We start from the raw sequence: 22,500 nt of genomic DNA on the forward strand, positions 1-22,500 counted from the left end.
TTCTGAGAGGTGACAGTGCTAACCACCCTAGTTTCCCTCTTATTAAAGATAATTAAAGATGGAATCCGTCATTTGATCAGTCAGTCAGTTATTACCACATCCAAACCCCAGGCAGTAATGACTACCACATTTTGTGGAAAACCATGAATAGCAGCAATCAAAGAATTATGGTAATATGACAAATTTGGTCAGTGATGCCTCCGCGCTCAGTTTTCCATTTCTTAATTTTTGCTGTCTGAGGAACTACGGTACAGAGTCAGTGATATTAAAACCATTAGTGCCACCTAGCAGCAGCAGTGGTTTAAAAGTTGTCAAATTAACTTGTCAGAGCACAGGCAACAGTTCAGCTGCAAATTAGAGTCTGCGTCAAACAGAGCAAGACAGTCTGCTGCAGATATCTACATATCAAAATAATCACTCAACCATCCTGTCATATGGCTCCAGCTCGTATTTATCTTACCATGTGGCGCAGACTGAGGATATTTACAGCCCCCTATTAACATTAATATGTGTAATCAAGCCTTAATGAAGTTTTACATTCCTCCAGTAAAAATCTCACCCCTGCCTCCTCATTACTCTTCTGCTCCCGCTCAGCTCTGTGCACTGCCGATGTTACTAATGCTGAGTCAATTACTACTGCAGGTGCTGAGCCTAAAAATGGGCTAGGGGGTGTGTGTATGTCAGTGGGGGTTGGGATTAGGTGCTGTGTTTGTTGATTTTCCTGAGCTGTGGATCTGCCAACAGGGTTGTTAGGCTAATTTTAAAAGAAAGCAAGTCAATTAGGTTGGTGCAAAGAGGCAGAGAGGGCAAACAGGAGATAACCTATTATCATTAAACAAAAGTAAAGCGCTAAAGGCTACGATTTGCATTTTGACCCATGACACGAGTTCTGCTAATGAAGTGAAATGTCAAATGTTCACCTTTATTTACACTTTTTCACTGTCACATTAAATGAATTGGCTCTTTTACTATTTTGTCAGCGTGCAGCTTTACCTGACCACTCACACTGACACTATCCTTTAAAAAGCTTGGTTTCAAGAACACAAATGCTGTAAAGGCTTATTTATGCTGCCTTTACCCATGAAAAAGAAATGCACATCCCACATACTTCTTGCTTCCATGTAGAGCTGTAGCGATTCGCAAACCTAAATCCTGGTCTAAACGTCCACGGTTTTGGTTCACGATTCACGAGTATTGAACTGCTGACTTTAGGCTCTATTCTCAGCAAATGAAATACTTTTTCCTTGGGGAAAAAAGACGAACACAGCAAGTGTCCTATATAAAGTAAAATTACATTTTGGTGTGTAGGGGCACATTAGCTGGTCAGAGACTATAACATTTTTTGGAGAGAAAGGAAACCACAGGCATGACCAAGTCGACTGTAATAATGCAATCGATTTTTTAATACAATAACTGGCAGAATAATCAATAATGAAAAAAATGTCTTCCTATAAATCTAGAGTATAATTAATATTTGCAGGCCTGAAGTCTTCTGAGTTTTACTTAAAACACCAAAAAATGTAGCAATATAATTACTACAAAAGTGCACAATAAATATCAAAACATCGGACCCTAAAATTAAATCCCTCAGAAGGTCCTTCATCACCACTAGGAAACAATATGGAGGATATAGACCTGTACGAGTTAATATTCTCCTTTGTTGTGTGAAGAAATTTATTAAATTACCTCACTCTAAATGATATGGAAGAAATATGGGGCTTTTGGGGCCATTAGGGGTCTCAGACTCAGAAGCATTGATTGACAACCCAGCTTTTGCAACAGCATCAGCAAAATAAATGTGGTTTATCCTCTGGGGAGAATGAAAAAACAGAGAAAACTTCATGGCAAACTAACCCTTGTTTTAAAACTAACTTTAAAAAATTGAACAAACTAACTTCTAAACTAATTTGTTTTGTGCACCACCTTGATAATTTATCAAATACATGGTGCTTGGGTAAAGGTCATGCAGCAACCAAAATGGACTCAGATCTTTTGGGAAACAATATCAACTTGTCTTGAGCATGTCAAATCCCAGAAAAGATCGAGGGAGTCCTTGCAGGCCGTACTTTTTTTCTTAGAAGATATAAAAGTACGATGAGGGACAGATACACAGTGGATCAGAAATTACAATGGGCTTTTCACTGAGATATTAATTGGACTGGGTTTTACTGGATTGCTGCTTTGTCTTTTCCTCATTAATGGAGCAACTCAAGAACTTTTCAAATCTCTGTTAGCCTCCTTAACATATTCATACCAGGCTTTCAATACAGCTTGTCTAACTTTTAAATACTCTTCAGGCAGAGCCAATTCATTGTTTGGTGCTTTAGTTTTCATTGCCATGCAGTGTGCACCCTTTGTTGTATTGCAGGCGAATTCTTTTGTAATGGAAATGAGAGTAACTTCCAACAACTGCGTGAAAAGCCAAAACAAACAGATTAGACTTTGGCTTTGACAAACCTAAACATACATGAACCCTCACAAACATACACAGATTCGAGCATATCTGAACAAGCTTACATGAACAAATACACATTCTATGATATACATAGAAATACACATTCTATGATATACATGAAGATTGTCAAACATAGGCTTACCAACGTTCACACACACGTTGGTAAGCCTTGCCACATATCATATCCTTGCCACACTATGATCCTGACGGGCTTACTGTTTGTCCTTGACATTTTCCTGTATTTGATAAAAGGCTTGTATGAAAGGGCCATGTGTTGACATCACAAATCTTCAAAAGTAGAGTGATTTCTTTGTTCCCTCTCGGCCGACTCAGGGGACTTCTGTGCCTGGGGTGGACTTGTTAATTAACCACAAGGCTGTTTGCTTGAAGTCTGTGTGTAAAGACGCAAACACAAAGTGGTAGCCAAGGAAGTGAAGTAGCCTCCCACATCTATCCTTCATTAGCGTTGCAGCCAATACTCACTTGTTATTGTATATGTACAATCAGGTCGGTTTTAATACAAACATTCTCACATTCTTTCTTTCAATTAAAAATGTGTGTCTAGCAGCAGAGCTAAGAGACTTGTAACCGGGAGTAGCTGTGGTTCAGCCATCCAGTAAAAAGAGACTTCTAGATTCTCTATATTTGTGTCTGTCAACCAAAATATGTATTGTTACATATATATATGTACATAATTATCATGAACATATCAAAGTATGAGTAAAGCATACCATGCATAAATGTTTAATTTGCCAGTTCTGCTTTTAAAAGTATTGGTATGGTCGTTGTATGGCCTGGCTCAGGTTAAATCTTTTGAAAAACAAATACATACAGAGAATGAACGCCATCGAACGACCAACCTAGTGTCACAGTCATAACTGAAAAGAACATAAATAAATAAATCTAGCAACAATCAGCATTTACTACATTTAAATAGTTAAAAACTGAAATCTTGCATACGGTACTCATCATTGTTTTACTTACTTACTTGGGACTTTCCAGTGTGAAATATTTGAAAATTTTAGCTAGCTCTATGTAATGCTCCACTACCAGCTATTACTTCTAAATTTTCTTTACCACTTACAAAACAAAAGCAAAAAGCTGTGATTTCCGGCAAAAGAACATTTTGGTTTCATCTTTGTGGAAATAACATACTTGAAGGAAAGGGAACCGGATCTGTACATGGATTTGCATACTCGCTGATGCCCAATTCTGGTATCGGTATCTTAAAATCTCTAGTTTTAAATAATTGCAGCAATCTGCTAAAAGCCTATTTTTGCTCCATTGTTTATTGTGACATCATGCTCATAGTGACCTTTCTTCTTTGAGGGGTGGTGTTTTTGCCCCAGCCTTTTGACAGTGGCAGTCCTCTTCCAACAACCTGAATAGCTGCATCAATGTGATCTACGATTGTGTGTTTTTCTGGCTCTGGCACAGGTAGAGCACATCCTGACTCCCAATCCCATTTACAAATGTCTGATTATTTTCTCAACTGTGTAAACATCTGTCAATTAGCAACCCTAACACCAGGTCTGTCTATCTGTTACCGATGTTTGAAATTAATTATACATGTTTGATTAAAAACTAAAGCAGAGTGTACAAAGAGTCTAGCCATTGTCTGGCTGGTGTATTAAACTGTCTGTGTGTCTCTCTCTTTCACAGTGCATGTGAAGGCAGGGACGTGTGAGGTGATCGCTGCCCATCGCTGCTGCAACAAGAACAAGATTGAGGAGAGATCTCAGACTGTCAAATGTTCCTGTTTCCCTGGACAGGTCGCCGGCACCACTCGGGCCATGCCCTCCTGTGTTGATGGTATGTATCTCTGGCTGCACAGTCCCACAGTGTGTGGTGTTATTAATGTGCTTACGATGATTAGTTATTTTCCGTGAATTAGAAGAGTGCAGTGTTAATTCAGGCAGAATGTGAAGCTGAAACATAAATCATCAGATGTGATGGTACCACACACCTCAGTGCTGTTGTATGTAGGCCACATGTGCTTAATAAAGTAGGCGACACTCGGGCAACATGATTCAGGATCGAGTTAGATCGAGTTAGCTCTTAATTCTCCTTACTTTTGCCCCGACTCCTAATTTGTATTTACAGGGAGGTGGGACCACACAGTGTTAAGGAAAATGCTAAAATCATGAGGTTGAACTGGCTAAAAAAGTATCCAGTACACCATTGCCTATGTTTACTGTTTGTTATAAATTATCTGGGTTGCCTGATCAGTGGTTGTCATTAAAATAGAGGAAGTAACGGATTATAGTAACAATTGTATAATTTAAATTGATTGTTTCCGATTGGCTTGGATTCACACAGTATTGCAGTGTGTCCTATTCTTCTAACTTTGTGCTCTGTCAAAAGAAACTTATTTACGTTAGATACGTTTACAGAAATGGACGGAACCTTCTCTGTGTTCATTTCCTTTGTATTTGTGCATGTCTTCTGAAAGCTAACAGATACGAATGGTACAGATGAAACAGAGCAGTACCAGCGGAACCTCTAGTGGAGGTATTGGCAATAAACGATACAAATGTAAAGGACGCATAGTATGTGCAGTGGCAGTTACATCGTTTGAAACAGACATATCTCTGTTCCTACATAAAAGCAGCATAAATGAGTCTTTATTCTGCTGATACGCTCCTTCCACCACCCCAACCTCCTGTTTACGATAACTGCTGGTGATCCTGGTGTAATATCTAATTCTTTATAGGGGGTGGGGAGGTTAGTTCTTCCAGCACAGACCCCATTGCTGTTTCTATTCTTTGAGGGTTCATTGGAAGAGCAAAGCCATTTGCTGCAAATGGCCAATTCCTTCACTTAAGTGTCACTTACTGAAATATAATTGTTTCTCAGTGGCCTGTCCTTATACAGTAATGTTCACAAATGGGAGTTCCTTTATGAAATACTGTATAGTATTGTACTATATAACATAGGTTCATCAATTTAAACCCTGTTAAAAGTGTGTGCTTCTCTTTACTGAAGATTTAACCTTCCTGTTTTCCTCAGGTCATATTTCACCTGTTTCCAAATCTATTAATTTCTAAATAAGGTTTCTTTAATCTAATTCCAATAAAAATAACAGATGAATCCATTCGCTCTTCCCAAATAGACTCGATTCTAACATACACATACACAAATTTGACCTGGTGTTGCAATGAGTCCCTCTATTGTGCTTTCTAGCCAATGAATTTTTCTTTTTTAATATTTTTATTAAGAGGATAGGCACAGTAGGTCAGAAATCAGTGTCAAATTTACATTGGGTATTACAATCTCAGCACGGCAATCAGCAATACACAGAGACATAAACACCACAAAAACACTGCGCATCTTGATGGATCAAGAATAGTATATACATTCTTCCTCTTGGGATGTTTTTATTATTTTTTAGACCACATTACCGTGGTCCAGTGAACGACACATTACACAACTCAATGAAAACAACAACAATAATGATAGATAGATAACCGAAAATTCTATTAAGTAACAATTAAGTATTAAAGCTGTACAATATAAACAAATTAAAAGGAAAACAAAAAACAAAAAACAAAAGGAAAAACAAAAAAAAGAATAAGTAAATGAATGAATAAACAGGAAGAAGAAAGAGAGAAAAGAGAGAGAGGGGGGGGTCCGTCAATCAGGGGGCAGGGACTGGAGAGAGTGAAAGAATGTAAGAAAGGGAAGCCACTTACTATAAAATTTGTTAGAGCTACCTTTCACCGAATATTAAATCTTTTCCAGCTTTAGAAAAGACATGGTGTCGTTGAGCCACTGATAACCGGAGGGAGCTTTACTTGACTTCCAGTGAAGAAGAAGATGGCGTCTTGCCAGTAAAGAAGTGAAAGCTAAAATGTCTAATTGATTAGAGGTAAACCGGTTATGGTTCTCTGGGAGCCCGAATATGGCAACATGGGGGGAGACTTTTATAATCACTGAAAGTATTTTTGACATGGTGTCAAAATAGTTCAGCCAAAAGCAAGAGAGTAGCGGACAAGAGTAGAACATATGGGTTAAATTGCAGGATGAGGCATGACATTTGTCGCATTTGTCAGTGATACTGGGGTAGATTTGCGACAGTCGCGCTTTAGAAAAGTGGACTTTAAACAGTACTTTAAACTGTATAAGTGTGAGACGAGCGCAGGATGAACTTGTGTGAATTTTCTTAAGAGCAGTGTCCCACCTGTCATCCTCCAAGTTTAGATCCAGTTCATCTTCCCAGGCAGCCATAACTTTAGTAACTGGAGAGCTAGCCAATGAATTTTGACAGGAAGACAACGGGTGTCATGTGAGGCCTTTAAAACATAATCAATCAGTGTATGTTCCTCTGATCATAAGTATATTCAAATAATCTACAATTTTATCTTTTCACACATGAGGTCTGATTTCATCTAAACTATGTCTATTGACCATAAGTTCCAAAATGGAATGTAAACAGACTATGTCACAGATAATTGAAGCTTTTCAAAGAAGCAAACCAGCCTGTGTCAGACAGGACGACAATTCAAGGGTTAAATAAAAACTGACATCTGATTTAAGTCAACTTTGATACAAACAGCGAAGAAATGATGTCAGAACATATTTCTCTGTTGGCGGCCAACGTACAGTGGGTGTCGTTGTACCAACACTGACTATGCATAAAACATAAACAGACATACTGGAGCAGTGCTCCGTCTGTCCCTGTGTTTCTCTCCAACACTCTTTCCTGCTGCTAACTTCAGGAACCTGATTAATTATAAATGCAGCCGCAGTCCATTATACTTTTGTGACAAATTCAGATGAGTTACAAAGATGATGGATGGCCCAATGTTTTATTGCACCCACAAGCAATTTTAAAGTAATGAAATGCCTACTCTGGCCGTAACCCAAATAAATTGTAAAGATATATAACAGGAATCTGAACGATCCAAAGCAGTGAAAAGAACAGTTGCTTCACCGTTCAGCAAATAACTGTGTATTTGAGACTTCAGTCAATGTTATGATAGGATGAAACTCTGCCAACTTGACTCATGATAACAAACATAATCTACAGAAAGTGTTCTCTTTCTGGAGCTGCTTTGTTGACAATGAATGAAAGGTTGAATCTGAATACCCAAATGTTTATTTTGCTTTGTTTTGCAACAGTGCTGACAATTCAAAGCTACAGAATTTACCCATCCACCCGGAAAATCCCCCTGGCTACTGTTTCTGTGTACACAAAATCAGTATTGTGCAGCCCCTGCAGCTATGACTATGAGTGGTGCTTGATGAAATCACAGACTGCAGTCTCTGCAGCCCTGTTGTTACATGCTTTTGAGTGGAATCATGTTCGAATTGGCTTTCATTTTAAATTAATGCGACATACTCGCACCACACAACCCTGACTTTTAGGTTTTACACGGGGAAAGATAAGAAATTACACTTTGAGTAGATATTCAAAGATTCACAGTTAACTTGCACCCACTGACAAAAATATAACTAAGAAAACACAGTAACGATAGACGTGCCGATGATTCTCTTAGCTCTTCCACCGAATTACTACATGTTTATGGTTTAATGTGAGTTTATTAGAGATGTTACGACACAGATTACAGCATCAGAAATGCCTCCGATACTGTCGAAAATGCTGAGTCAGGCATTAGAGAGTATGGGAATCTATTTAACAATCCAATACGTGATTAAAGTACATTAATTTCCCCCAGATATCACCGTTCACAGCTGTTGCCCTGCACTGCCACAGGCGAGTACTGTTTTTAGAGCGGCAAAGAAGGTGACATGATATTCAGTCGTGTAGCATTAGCCACAGCTATCTCAAATGTTAGCAATTTGGTAAAATTTCATGCTGGCAAGTAAAATAGCAACAGTAACCAAATGTCAGACTTCAGTTTTCAGCAATTTACAAAATCATGGCCTTGGAATCAGTATTGGGAAAGAATAAATAGTATTGGAACATCTCTCAAGTTTATTGTTTATCATATTGTTCACTTATTTTATTGTTTGTAGTGTGTGGCAATATTCAAACAAAAGACACTCGGACAGTACATACCTCAGCCACACCTGACACAGTATCTTATCATGTTATCCCGATCCGCTTTTAACATGTTCTTCTAAGGGTCATGCCCCAACCCACCACAAAATTCCATGGAAGGTTGTTGTATGATCCTGCTAACTAACAATCAAACGCAGATGAAAACATGACATCCATGGTGGAGGTTATAACACTGAATTGTTCATGTCCTTCATTTGAAAAAAGGGATATTAACCATGGAAATACATACACTGAGTTGTCTGACAGACCACGTGATGATGACTTGATGAAGGTCTGTGTATGGCTCTGTATACTTACAATTTAATATGACTAACACACCTTTCATACTTTTGATTTATTACTTTTTAAATACTTCCTGAGAAATTACTGCTGTTGGGTATGACTGTGCAGAGAGTGCTACTAATCCTCTGGGAATTATGTCACTGGATAAATGGCTGTTTATTTATTAAGTGTTTCATTACTAAGTTGGAGTGACGGTTACTTAAATGCTTACATGCTACACATCCAATTACCATTTAACTGAGACACTGAGAAACACAGAGTTTTTGGAGTGGACGAAAGGAAATGAAATTCCAAATATATATTTTTTATGTATGCACACATCTTCTAATGCGATGGGTAATTTTTTATTTTTGGATGATAATCATTTTCTAGTTTTTCTCTGATATTTGCTAAAGGCACTTAATCAATTATATTTTTCATTTGATTTGATCTGTTTCAAACCATGTAGATCAAAACATATCTCAAATGTCTCTTTCATGTGTTGGCCCCCATTTTTGCAAATTTTGGTTGAACAGAAAATGTAAATGAATCGTGAACCCGATCTTGACAGTTAGATCTATATGGTATTAAATGTTTTTTAGTTACATGAATGTATTCTGGATTTTAAAATCGGGCATTTTGAGACCAACAATTTTACAAAAACAATTATTTATAATTATAATTATATATACTTTATATTTTGAAATGACTGTTTTAATATTTTTGACAGTTGCCACATAAAACTATTTGACTTCTAGATGCATTTGCTTCCTGTTCCTTTTTCACCTGGATTTTAGGATTTTGTTGATGAATTTTAAGACTTTGGTGAATAAAGACTGTCATGCTTTTGCACTACAGGCGCCCAAACTCTGAAATTACTTACCAGCTGAAAGTAGACATGCTACATTTCTTACTACCTTTAAATCTCTCTTTAAAATGGGCTTTAAAAAAACAAACAGAGAAGCGCTTTACATTTTTCTGCTGTGGAAAAGCTGGTGTGGTGACATAATCAAACAAAGTGCAACACAGTGCAATGGTAACAGATGTGAATTAATGATGACACAGATGAAACGTGTGACTTAAACTTGTGAAAATATGATGAAAACATCAGATGTGAGACTTTGATGTTCCTCAAATAAACACATGAAACAAACGTAAATGTCAGATTTGTTGATATGAAGTTTGACTCTTATTCTTCTAATTACATCATCTTATCATCCAACCCCTAATATTAGCATACTGTTACTGGAGGGGAACACATATTAATGCACTTATAAGGTTTTGCCTGGAAAATCAATTTCAAATTTGCACATTTGGATGGAAATTTAGCGAAGGAAAGCTTAATGTCGAGGCTTAAGAATTTGCAGTGTGGCAACCAATTGAAAACATACCGAGGAACATTGAGTCGTGTCTATGCCAAAATAAATATTTACCACTCTATCTCTATCTCTCCATCTCTCTCTCTCTCTTTTCTCCAGCCTCCATTGTAATCCAGAAGTGGTGGTGTCAGATGCATCCATGTATGGACAGTGAGGAGTGCAAGGTTCTTCCCGACTTCACAGGATGGAGCTGCAGCACAGGCAACAAAGTCAAGACCACAAAGGTCGGTGTGCACATCGTCTTTCTTTCTTTTATATTTCTATATCCCTCTGTTCTATCTTGCATAAATTCTTCCCATCCCTCTTTATATGTGTATATATATATACACGTGAACGCACACACACACACGGTCAGAAACCACAAAGTGACCCACTTCCATGTATCTCCTGTTATATACATCTGTCCTCTCACTTCTTATTAGTTTCTACCCTCATTTGTTTCTCCTTTGCACTCCCTATCACTCTTTTTCTCAACCAATTTCTCTCCTTTCTTTCTCCCCCCGCCCCATCTTGGATCTAACATCAAACATTCTCTGAAGAAAAATAAGGCCAGGAACAGGAACAAGGCACACACACAACACACACACACACACATGCATTGAGGGAGAGAGAACATCACATTTCCCTTCACTCCCACTTGCCCTGCTTCCCTGGGTTTGACTGGCATGCCATCTGACTCGATGCAAAAACAACTCACCACGTTGGATACACTAGAGTGGGAATTGTCCTTGGATAGTTTTTATGCTCCAATTCGCCCGTAATACTGTATGTGCAGTTTGTGCATGTTCATTTCATTTCTCCACATTTTTTCCAGCACTCTCCAATCGTATGTGTGTGTGTGTGTGTGCGTGCGTGTAGGTGTGAATGTACATCATAAATGGTTCCTGCTCGGCCTCCGTCCGCCATCGGCACCTGTTGGCGTCCCCTCGGAGACTTGATCCCGAGCAGCCTGTGAACTGTCTGTCACAGGAGGGGGAATATCTGTGCGAGACTCACCTCTTGTGGCTGTGTGCTTCTGTTTCTAACCTCCATCCTTCTCCCTGCCTTCTCACCTTCCATTATTCATGGCCGGGTGCAGACCTTTGTTTTTTGCCTAAATAATTAATCGTAGGCGTGGTCGGAGGAGAGAGAGAGTGCATCTCCTTGGGCAAAAAGAGAGGGATAAGAAAAGCTTTCAACTCACGTGCTCTCCTCTCTCTTTACCGCTGTCTCTTTCGCTAAAACACTATTCTTTATCACCTATGGCTGATAAAGAATTCCTTCCCTACGTTTTCCTCTGCTCAGCTCTCACCCAGCAGAGTGGATCTCGCCCCTCAAGTTACACTCTCTCCTCCTTTCCTTCTCAACAGCAACTCCTCTTATTCTCACCCTGAAAGACTTACTCTGTCGTACTCGGCCCCAGCTCATATTGTGTTAAGTTGCTCATAAGTGTAACTGGAACTTCTTCAAGTTATAGCTCTCATTACAGAAGAATACAAAAAGAGAAAAGAGACGAGCAGAAAATTGCGGGATAGGTAATTAGAGTAGGTAATAGGCATAATTAAAGAAAGAGGGTAATAAAGTATGAGGATGATGTAATTTCTGAATATGTGAATGCCCTTAAGAAGCTGCTGCATATATCAGATCTGTTGCGTTTAGTTATAAAGTGTGCATTTATAATTTCCTGAACATGATCAAAGAGAACCAGTAGGAGCCAGGCATCGTTTTATCACTGATTCTGTCGTAGCTTGAAAGTGCACAAATATTTGCTGTCTCTTGCATTCAGGTCTTTGATCAATGATCTGCTTGTGCGTATGTGTGTGTGTCTCTGTTGTGTGTGTGTACACACTATTTCAGCGTGTTAGCTGATGTGTTTGCCTGATGATGAAAAGAGTGATGTTTTTTTTTCTCCTCTGATGTGGTACGCTGAGGTCAAGATGAGCAGGCATCCAGATCAATAGCATCGAACGTTCTCTTATAGTCCCATTAAGACCTGCTCGTAAATTGAAACTGACGATGAGGTGAGAGGGAAAGATGATGAGAGAGAGAGAGAGAGAGAAGCACACACACACACACACGTATGAAGAGCAGCAGAAGAAAGAGGCAGGTGGAGATGGATGAGAAAGAAAACAACAAGTAACAAGTAGAAAGTGGAGAAGAAAGGTTGAAGGCAGAGGTGTTTAAAGAATAACACTTTAAAAACCAAAATGCTGGAACAGGTCAGCTGATGAAGAGCTTACTTTTATACACAGCACACAGAGCAGGCAAGACCACAAAAGAGGGTTTGGCACTCTCTGCCCTTCCCTCCATTTCTGTCTGGGAGCAAAGGAGAGGAGGAGAAGAGGAGGGCAGAAGGAGGAGAGAGGGAAGGGATAAAAGACAGCTCGATCAATGCCAAATAATATCATATGGATGAGCAGACAGACACGGCTGGGCTGCCAGGCCACTGAGCTGTCATACACAGGAAAGCAAGGGTGTGTATGTGTGTGTGTGTGTGTGTGTGTGTGTGTGTGTCTTTGTAAAGACCTGCAGTCATATACACATATTAACAAACAAATGACAAGTGGATGTCAGTCGCACATGTAATTTACTTCCTCTGCAGTTTGCTCATATAAACATTAAACAGATGCGGCAGTCTGCAAACAACGTAAACCTCTTGCGGCTAAATACTCTGAAAGCACTTTTATCCTTTATGAAACAATACAAACTGTAAAAACCTAGAAAATTATGTTTAAAGTCTTTAATGAAATGTCTAGATCATTAATTTAAAAGAAATATGTCATAGTCTGTGAGATGTAGGAGAGAGAGGGGGACCTCTGCCTTTTGGGCAAAACAGCAGCCATTAGTGTAGATAGTAAAAGAAACAGCAAATGTGTCAGATGTGGGTTCCATGGAGATGACATCTAAACACTTCTCCTGTGCTCTTGTAAATTGATATCTAAAAACGTAAATCCACTGTCTAATTGGGCACAAAACCGCCACTTGAAGGCATATTTGAACAGACAAGCCGAAAAAACACCTGAAGGGATTTTGAAGTAGCACCTTCAAGCATATAGCAGGCACAGAGACGTAGCATTGTGCGCGCACAGTGAACTGGCATGACAATAAACGCCTGCAGACTCTTTGATCAGCCGCAGGAGTAGATGACTGAAGGCGGTGGGAGCGGGCCCAGGAAGGGTGGCCCGGAGCCTATTGAGAGCAGATACAGTAGAGCAGCTGCCAGCTCGGAGGAAACGCTCGTCTGAGCTCTCTCAGTGATTGCTGGCCTTCACACTTTGTTAGCTGGCACCTGGGTTGGACAAAAAGCTCACTCCCTCAAGAGGAACATACAGGAGGGACTGCCTGTGTTGGGGGCCTAAGAGGGGGAAGTCACTGAGAAACACAATGACAGCGAGAGAGAGAAGCATGCAGGAAAACAGAAAAGCTGTCATGGAGAGTCGGGCCTATTACAGGCCAAAGCACTGGCAGTTATACAGCAATTTGTGTCTGTTCGGTCGTTGGCTGGTAGAAAAAGTCCCCTAATGGTTTGATACAAACCAAAAGTGAGTGTGCGAGCAAGAAAATGGAAAGAGGGGCCGACGAGATAAAGAGGCCATGTGATTAGAGCAGCCGTCTCGACAAACAGACGAGATGACATGGCACCGGGCCAGGTGCTGGAAGTGAGGTATTGTGGGCTTACTTCCACGATTCAAGCTGTGTCTCGTTTAGTCTCTCGCCAGAGGAGAAAGAGGCCGTGCTAGCCACGTTGTCAGTTCTCCACCAGCAAGAACAACTTCAGATCATTTCCCAAACAGTGGGCAGCGCAGCTCCACAGGGCATTATTCGAAACCTCCAGTTGACATGTACAAGCAGCACCGGCCTCATACTCTGCTCTTTGACCTTTACCGTTACAAGCTTTATCCTCACGTCTTTTCTGGGCTGTTTTAAGTGACCTACTTCTCTTCTTCCCATTTCAGGTGACCCGATAGTCTCACCCTTCTCAATACGAGAAGGAGAAAATGGCGGTGGAGTTACTGACACACAGCACAATGGACCAGTGGTGAGGAAACACACTCAGATGGATCTCAATGAGGAAGCAGTAATTGTTTCATTTTGCTGAGGATATCCCGGGAAATGGCGGCTGAAGAGACAGGACTCTTACACTGGCTGCCGTCACCTTTAACACAACTGAGTGTCCTTGGTCTGTAAATGCAGAGGACTACATTACCCACAATCCTTTACTGCAACTACAAACTTCAACAAAGTGAACTATGACCTAACCACACATTGGATTAGATGACGAAAAAACGACTTTCTTTACAACAACCTGTAGTCTTCATCTCTCTTCTATGGCTTAGTTGTGTTCCATATGCATACTGGGAATGAATGAAGGGGATCTGGTTTTTAGACCACTATCCTGTATACTACAAAAATAGGGGGGTGGATGAAGAATGGCGGTATCATTTAATCCGGTTAAAATATTTAAATTGAATTGTGCCACATACAACACACTTGATGCTGTCAAATTGTTTCTCAGTCCTGAAACTGAACCTTTTTCTTTTTCCGATTTCACCTCCATGGACATGTTTTACCTTGAATAGTTTGTGGCTCACCACACGCCATTTTTTCAAATGGGAGAGACAGTTTAGCAGTCGTCTATTTTCTTTTGTTTTTTTGACAAAGGAATAAAAAATCCTTTCAGGGGTGAGGTTAGACTAATACCAAGTAGATGTTACGGTATATTGAAACATGTAAACGTGTAAAAATGGTTCATGGATTAAATGGGGCTAAAGATAAATTGATGCTCTAATGGTTTTAATATCTGTGTTTTTAAACGCCTGTTAACCGCTATTGAGTACATGTGTCAGTATTATACGAAATGAATAAAACCTTTCAAAGGAAAAGATATGTCTCTCAATTTTGCCTCAGCCTCACAAAATTTTCTTTTGTGTAGATTCAGGTTAAATTAAGGGTTGTTTTTTAAGTGCTCCACACTCCACTCACAGTGCATCACACATTATATACTGTGCATAAAACTTCCATTAATAAATCCAAATGGAGTGCATCATTGCACAAATTGTGTGTGGTAATTCATTTCTAAAGAAACATTGAAGCAAATAGAAACTTAATAGACTCAAACACAGGTGTAAATGTTTTGTAGCTCGAAAATGTCATCAGCAACTGTATTTCTTTCCCGTTGTTTTACAATTTCTTTTCTTATCTTGACATTAAAACGTTTTTTTTGCTGCTTTGACAAACAGCATTGCAGACTGTTTGTCATAGAGAGAAAATATGAAATACTGCACTTCCCTGGGCGTCATCTGCGATGTGTGACATGTCATTAATTAGCTGGTTAGAGTTCAGAGAATAGCATTTACTGAGCTCTGTGTAGTGCTGAACAATCCAAGCAGTATTACAGGAGGAACACGCACACTTGGCTGGATTTTACACCACAGCATCCCAAGCATACGAGGAAGAAAGAAAGGATATTTGTATGCTGCACATTTCAGCCAGGACTGAGAAAACAAACCGCGCTGGTAAACATGATTGATTGCAGGATGTTGTGGCTCTATATTTCTGGGATTTTGTGCAGCTCCATCAACAGGTGAGTTTTTTCCACAGTGATTGTATATCAGCAAAGATTCTATGTTTGTTTAACCTGATGCACCGGTTACACTGAACCATCTGGGAAGGCTTCGTTTGAAACTGTTACGCGCATTCAAAAAAAGACTTGGCAGATGATTGGATAAACCATCTGACTATAACTGTCTATCACAGGAGCCAGTTGGGAGAAGAGGGGGGGAAATAAAACACATTTCCTACTGAGGAAAGCCTTCAGTGTCGTTCTTTGTTCTTTCAATGAAAACACATCAATACAACTGATGCTGTAGTAGCACCTATGCTGACGTCAGAGTGAATTGAATTCTGTGGGAAACCCTGTTTCAACAGTTCAATGTCATGTTTGCCTGGTTATTGATCACAATGATGATCAATTGTTTTACTACTGTGACAAGAATAAGCTACAATCACAAATATCTGAAATTAGATTTGTTACTAGGGAAAAATGTAACAAAAATAGTACTTTTTTTTGACAATTAGTTTCTTTTAATCCTGACCAAACAAACTAGAAGTATTTAATATGGAAAATATTTCATATTTGAAGCATATTGGATTTAATTGAACTGAACTGGATTCATTATCAAAGTAGAATTACTGCTGCTGTAATTGTGTTCCAGAATCATTTGAGGTCCCCGTTGTGTTGACCTTTGATCTTCAATGAACAAAATCTAATCAGTTCCTCTCTGAGTCCAAGTAAATGTTTGCACCAAATTTAAAGAAATGACCTCAAGATGTTCTTCTAGATCGTGCTCACAGGAATGGGATGGAGCTAGGTACGAATTACACGAAAACATATTGGCTCCAGCACTGAGGCCAAAAAATGTAACTCCATACAGTGAAGTTTTTGACTATTAATGAGTCTCTCTTCCTCAAACACAAACACTGAACTACATGTTGTTGAACCTATCATGACAGATTTGACATATAAGCCGGTCAAATATCTCAGGTGTCTTAGAGGCTCATATGGCGCAAAGTTACAGTTTATGACTGTGGGATTTTGTACTTCATGGACCAGAGCAACAGCAGGTCTCATCTCATCTCATCTCATCGTCATCCGCTTATCCGGGGTCGGGTCGCGGGGGGAGCAGCTCAAGCAGGGGGCCCCAGACTTCCCTTTCCCGGGCCACATTGACCAGCTCTGACGGGGGGATCCCAAGGCGTTCCCAGGCCAGTGTTGAGATATAATCTCACCACCTAGTCCTGGGTCTTCCCCGAGGTCTCCTCCCCACTGGACGTGCCTGAAACACCTCCCAAGGGAGGCGCCCAGTGGGCATCCTTACCAGATGCCCGAACCACCTCAGCTGACTCCTTTCTAAGTAAAGGAGCAGCGGCTCTAATCCGAGTCCCTCACGGATGACTGAGCTTCTCACCCTATCTCTAAGGGAGACGCCAGCCACCCTTCTGAGAAAACTCATCTCGGCCACTTGTACCCGCGATCTCGTCCTTTCGGTCATCACCCAGCCCTCATGACCATAGGTGAGGATAGGAACGAAGATCGACCGGTAGATCGAGAGCTTTGCCTTGCGGCTCAGCTCTCTTTTCGTTACAACGGTGCGGTAAAGCGAACGCAATACCGCCCCCGCTGCTCCGATTCTCCGGCCAATCTCACGCTCCATAGTACCCTCACTCGCGAACAAGACCCCGAGGTACTTGAACTCCTTCACTTGGGCTAAGGACTCATTTCCTACCCAGAGTAAGCAATCCATCGGTTTCCTGCTAAGAGTCATGGCCTCAGATTTAGCGGTGCTGATCCTCATCCCAGCCACTTCACACTCGGCCGCCAGCCGATCCAGTGAGTGCTGAAGGTCACAAGCCGATGATCCAATGAGGACCACATCATCCGCAAAAAGCAGTGACGAGATCCTCAGACCACCGAACTGCAACCCCTCCCCACCACGACTACGCCTCGATATCCTGTCCATGTATATCACAAACAGGATTGGTGACAAGGCGCAGCCCTGGCGGAGACCAGCACCCACTGAGAACGAAACTGACTGGCTGCCGAGGACCCGAACACAGCTCTCGCTTTGAGAGTACAGGGATTGGATGGCCCTGAGGAGAGACCCCCTTACCCCATACTCCCGCAGCACCTCCCACAGTTTCTCCCGGGGGACCCGGTCATACGCCTTCTCCAGATCCACAAAACACAAGTGGACCGGATGGGCATACTCCCAGGCCCCCTCCAGGATCCTTGCGAGAGTGAAGAGCTGGTCCGTAGTTCCACGTCCGGGGCGAAAACCGCATTGTTCCTCTTCAATCTGAGGTTCGACGATCGGCCGAACCCTCCTTTCCAGCACCTTGGAGTAGACTTTACCAGGGAGGCTGAGAAGTGTGATACCCCGATAATTGGTACACACTCTCTGGTCCCCCTTTTTGAACAGGGGAACCACCACCCCGGTTTGCCACTCCTTTGGCACTGTACCCGACTCCCACTCCCATGGATCTCATCAATCCCTGGGGCTTTGCCACTGCGGAGATGTTTGACTACCTCAGTGACCTCCACCAGGGAAATTGACGACGAAACACCATCAACCTCAAGCTCTGCCTCCAACATAGAGGGCGTGTTATTCGGATTCAGGAGTTCCTCAAAGTGTTCCTTCCAACGTCCGACAACCTCCTCAGTTGAGGTCAACAGCACTTTGGTGCCGACCGAAAGTCCTTCTCCATGACCTCTCCGAACTTCTCCCACACCCGCTGCTTAGCCTCCGACACGGCAGCAGCTGCAGCCTTTCGGGCCTGTCGGTACCCTGCAACCGAGTCAGGAGTCCTCCAGGATATCATATCCCGGAAGGCCTCCTTCTTCAATCGGACGGCTTCCCTGACCACCGGTGTCCACCACGGTGTCCGAGGGTTACCGCCCCTTGAGGAACCTAAGACCCTGAGGCCACAGCTAGCCGCCGCAGCTTCAGCAATGGAGGCTTTGAACACCGCCCACTCCGGCTCAATGTCCCCAACCTCCACAGGAATGCCAGAAAAACTCCACCGGAGGTGTGAGTTGAAGATACCTAGGACGGGGGCCTCCTCCAGACGTTCCCAGTTCACCCGAACTACTCGTTGGGGCTTACCAGGTCTATCCGGAAATTTCCCCCATTCCCTGATCCAACTCACAACCAGATGGTGGTCGGTTGACAGTTCCGCCCCTCTCTTTACCCGAGTGTCCAAAACATGCGGCCTCAGATCAGATGACACGATCACAAAATCGATCATTGATCTTCGGCCTAGGGTACTCTGGTACCAGGTACACTTATGAGCACCCTTATGTTCGAACATGGTGTTTGTTATGGATAATCCATGACTAGCACAGAAGTCCAATAACAAATGACCGCTCGGGTTCAGATCAGGGAGGCCGTTCCTCCCCACCACGCCTCTCCAGGTATCTCCATCGTTGCCCACGTGGGCGTTGAAGTCACCCAGCTGAACTATGGAGTCCCCTACTGGAGCCCCATGCAGGACTCCATTCAGGGTCTCCAAGAAGGCCGAGTACTCTGAGCTGCTGTTTGGTGCATACGCACAAACAACAGTCAGAGTTTTCCCCCCTACAACCCTTAGGCGCAGGGAGGCGACCCTCTCGTCTACCGGGGTAAACTCCAACACCGCGGCGCTCAGCCGGGGATTTATGAGTATCCCCACACCCGCCCGGCGCCTCACGCCCTTGGCAACTCCGGAGAAGAATAGAGTCCAACCCTTATCCAGGAGTACGGTACCAGAGCCGAGACTGTGCGTGGAGGTAAGGCCTCCAGATCTAACTGGTAGCGCTCCACCTCCCTCACAAGCTCCGGTTCCTTTCCCCACAGCGAGGTGACGTTCCACGTCCCCAGAGCCAGCTTCTGCCGCCCGGGTCTGGTCCGTCGAGACCCCTGACCTTCGCTGCCACCCATGTGGCTGCGCACCCGACCCCAACGGGTCTTCCCACAGGTGGTGGTCCCATGAGATGAAGAGAGGTGGGGTGCCACGTAGTTTGTTTGGGCTGTGCCCGACCGGGCTCCGTGGCAAACCCGGCCACCAGGCGCTCGCCATCGAGCCCTCCGTCTGGGCCTAGCTCCAGACGGGGGCCCCGGGCTTCCTCCGGGCTGGGTCCCATCTCCTCTTGTATCGATATTCATTGAGGGTTTTTGAACCATTCTTAGTCTGGCCCCTCACCTGAGACCACTCTGCCATGAGAGACCCTACCAGGAGCACAAGGCTCCAGACAACACAGCCCTCAGGTTCACAGGGACACGCAAACCTCTCCACCACGATAAGGTGACGGTTCCAGGAGAGGCAACAGCAGGTCATTAATTGTTATTCTGGTTTGTCCTGATTTGGTTATATCCTTTCACCCTGATGTCTAAAACTCTATAGGTTTAGTTGTTGGATGTCGTTTGCTTCAGTAAAACCAGATGAAGAATGACATGTTTAGAAAACAAATCCCATTGGTATTGGCCTACCAGCCTCTCATTAGTTATTCAACTTGGTACATCAACTAAATATGTTTCCTTGTCACAACAAATTTCCTCACATCCACTTCAACTGGACCAAGTAGCGCTGCGCAGAAAACCTGATGCAAATGCTACGACAGTCCCACGGCTGTCAATCACTGATAACAATGGATCACCGAAGAATGATCACAGGAACATGACATGTGCAGACTATGATGTTCTGCACTCTACTCTCCAATCAGATTCTATACATAATTATGCTCTATATATCCTGTCCATATTTCTGGTTTAACCATTCCTACTGTACGTGTATGGCTTTAGCTTTGACAGGCAAATGAGAATTTCCACTCAGTCACAACCCAGGAGAGCAGAGTACTGTCATATTGAGCATTACGGGAAGATGAAGTTAATGTAGGTTTAAATATAGATCCATTCCTAGACAGTACAGTAATCTGAAAGATGAAATCGTAACAGCGGTTTTGCTTTACTGTAAACATGCAATGGCCAATGATAGATGTTGATTGTGAGTGGCAGGATGTCCCTGTTGAAGTGATTATGAAGGAGGTGACACACGTGGGCTCAGGCTGAGAGATGCAAACGTATGTCGGGTTTGAGGCTATGACGCACACAAACACACACAAACACACAGACACACACACAGTACGACAAACTATCAGAATACAGTTACCACAGATTGTATAGAAAGATGGATGACATGACCCTTACCCCAAAGTGAAGCCAAAGCATCTCAATAGCCATCTGGTGACCTGCTGCAGTATAGTCATAAACCCCAACTCCTCTATGTTTGCCGATTGGACAGTAAGGTCTTTTCTGTTGTTTTATCTAAAGAGGACATGAAGTGAAACTAAAATGTTAATATTCATAATAATAAAGTATAATATAATAAGAGTAATATTTTTGTCTTGTTTACTGGTTGTCACATAATACTGTGGGAAATAAAAGGTCAAGGAAAAATTATGCATTCATGTTAGCAGCATTGTGTGAATTCTACATATTGAATACTTTACTCACTTTGAGTAATCAAAAATAATACCCCACAAATTATATTTAAAGGCATGTATTCTGTAATGTATAGTTGAATGCATTTTAAAGCTCAACATTGCACAAAAGCACACACACACACACAAATCTGTGTTGTGTTGCATTAAAGCTGCCTTTCTCTAAAATGCTTTTCTGATTTGGCTAATCTCCTCAGAGGCCACAGCCTTCCACTGAGTCAGTGTCTCTCTATGTGTGTGTGTGTGTGTGTGTGTGTGTGTGTGTTTCATGGCATGGGCTGTTCCTGAGCCTCAATGCGTCGTCAGTGCATGTCATTAAAAGATTACAGAGAATAAACCCACATACAGATTCTCACACATACACTCATGGGAGGCGAGAACGAGGGGCAGAGCACAGAAGAGACTTCTATAATTACGCAGAGAGAAATGTGTATAAGGGTTTTGACATCAGGATATGACAGCCTCCATTTCTGAGTATACTTGTTAACTGCTCGCAAGGTGTTTCTCAAGCTGTGCGTGAATCCAATCACGAGTCAACCATGTGAGGCTTGTTGAAACTCTTCCACAGCACCTCTGATGCCGAGCCAGCCTCGTTCTCATGTAGTTACACAAAGCACTTAACACTGGTTCTGGTACAAAGTGTCAGGTGTAGCTCCATCGCTCTCCTCATATCTGTCTGCCAGGCCTGATCTTTAACACTGATGCTGAGCATTAATCTCGTCATCTGTGACTATGCTCTGAATACCCAGACGACGCAGAGATTAGTCCGTGTGCTGTCCGCGTAGCGCTAGCAACAAACTGGTCGCCGCCAACAAACAGATGTTAGAGCAGATGTTGTAGAAGACCTTAACAATGACACAGGCGGCATTAGATGCTGACACATCACTACTGGGACAGTGGTGGGAGGAGGGGACACACTAGGAGGAGAATGACCATGTCTGCATGTTTCCCAGACGTGTAATGAGTTCAGAACTGGCAAGGTCTGTTCCAGAAGTTGAAAAATCGCATTCAAAATCTCTCTGTCATTGTTATCAGCACAGATAAGTTTAAGTCCAGCCCTGGAACACTCAAAAGTAGAGCGTGGCTTGTTTTGTATGTTTTGATAAGGACAGAATTCTTTTGAAAAACAATGTAATGTTGTTTATTTATCATCCCGTTTTTTTACAGGCCTGCAACAAACACCATTACCCATAAGCCCAAACTCGTGACTCATAAAATAAGGACAAATGTATGCAAAGGCTGTAAAAGAACACAGAATGGTTTTACCACACAAGAAAGACACTAGGGGTACATTTTCAGATTTTGAATTCATTTGATTCCATAACCTGTCTTCACATACACTAGTGGACAGAAAGCTTCCAAAATA

At 42.2% G+C, this 22,500-nt stretch overlaps 1 protein-coding gene across 1 annotated transcript in view; it reads left to right on the top strand.

Moving 5' to 3' along the window:
- LOC133005020 (chemokine-like protein TAFA-2) overlaps nucleotides 1-15,598 on the top strand; it is a 59,211-nt gene extending 43,613 nt beyond the window's left edge. Inside the window, exons 2-4 of the mRNA XM_061074608.1 lie at nucleotides 4,118-4,267; nucleotides 10,220-10,352; nucleotides 15,544-15,598. Of these exons, the coding sequence (XP_060930591.1) occupies nucleotides 4,118-4,267; nucleotides 10,220-10,352; nucleotides 15,544-15,598 (338 nt within the window). The remainder of the gene's footprint in view (nucleotides 1-4,117; nucleotides 4,268-10,219; nucleotides 10,353-15,543) is intronic.
- Nucleotides 15,599-22,500: the final 6,902 nt, after the last annotated feature.

This window comes from Limanda limanda, chromosome 7 (assembly GCF_963576545.1).
Source record: "Limanda limanda chromosome 7, fLimLim1.1, whole genome shotgun sequence".
Classification (NCBI taxonomy): domain Eukaryota; kingdom Metazoa; phylum Chordata; class Actinopteri; order Pleuronectiformes; family Pleuronectidae; genus Limanda; species Limanda limanda.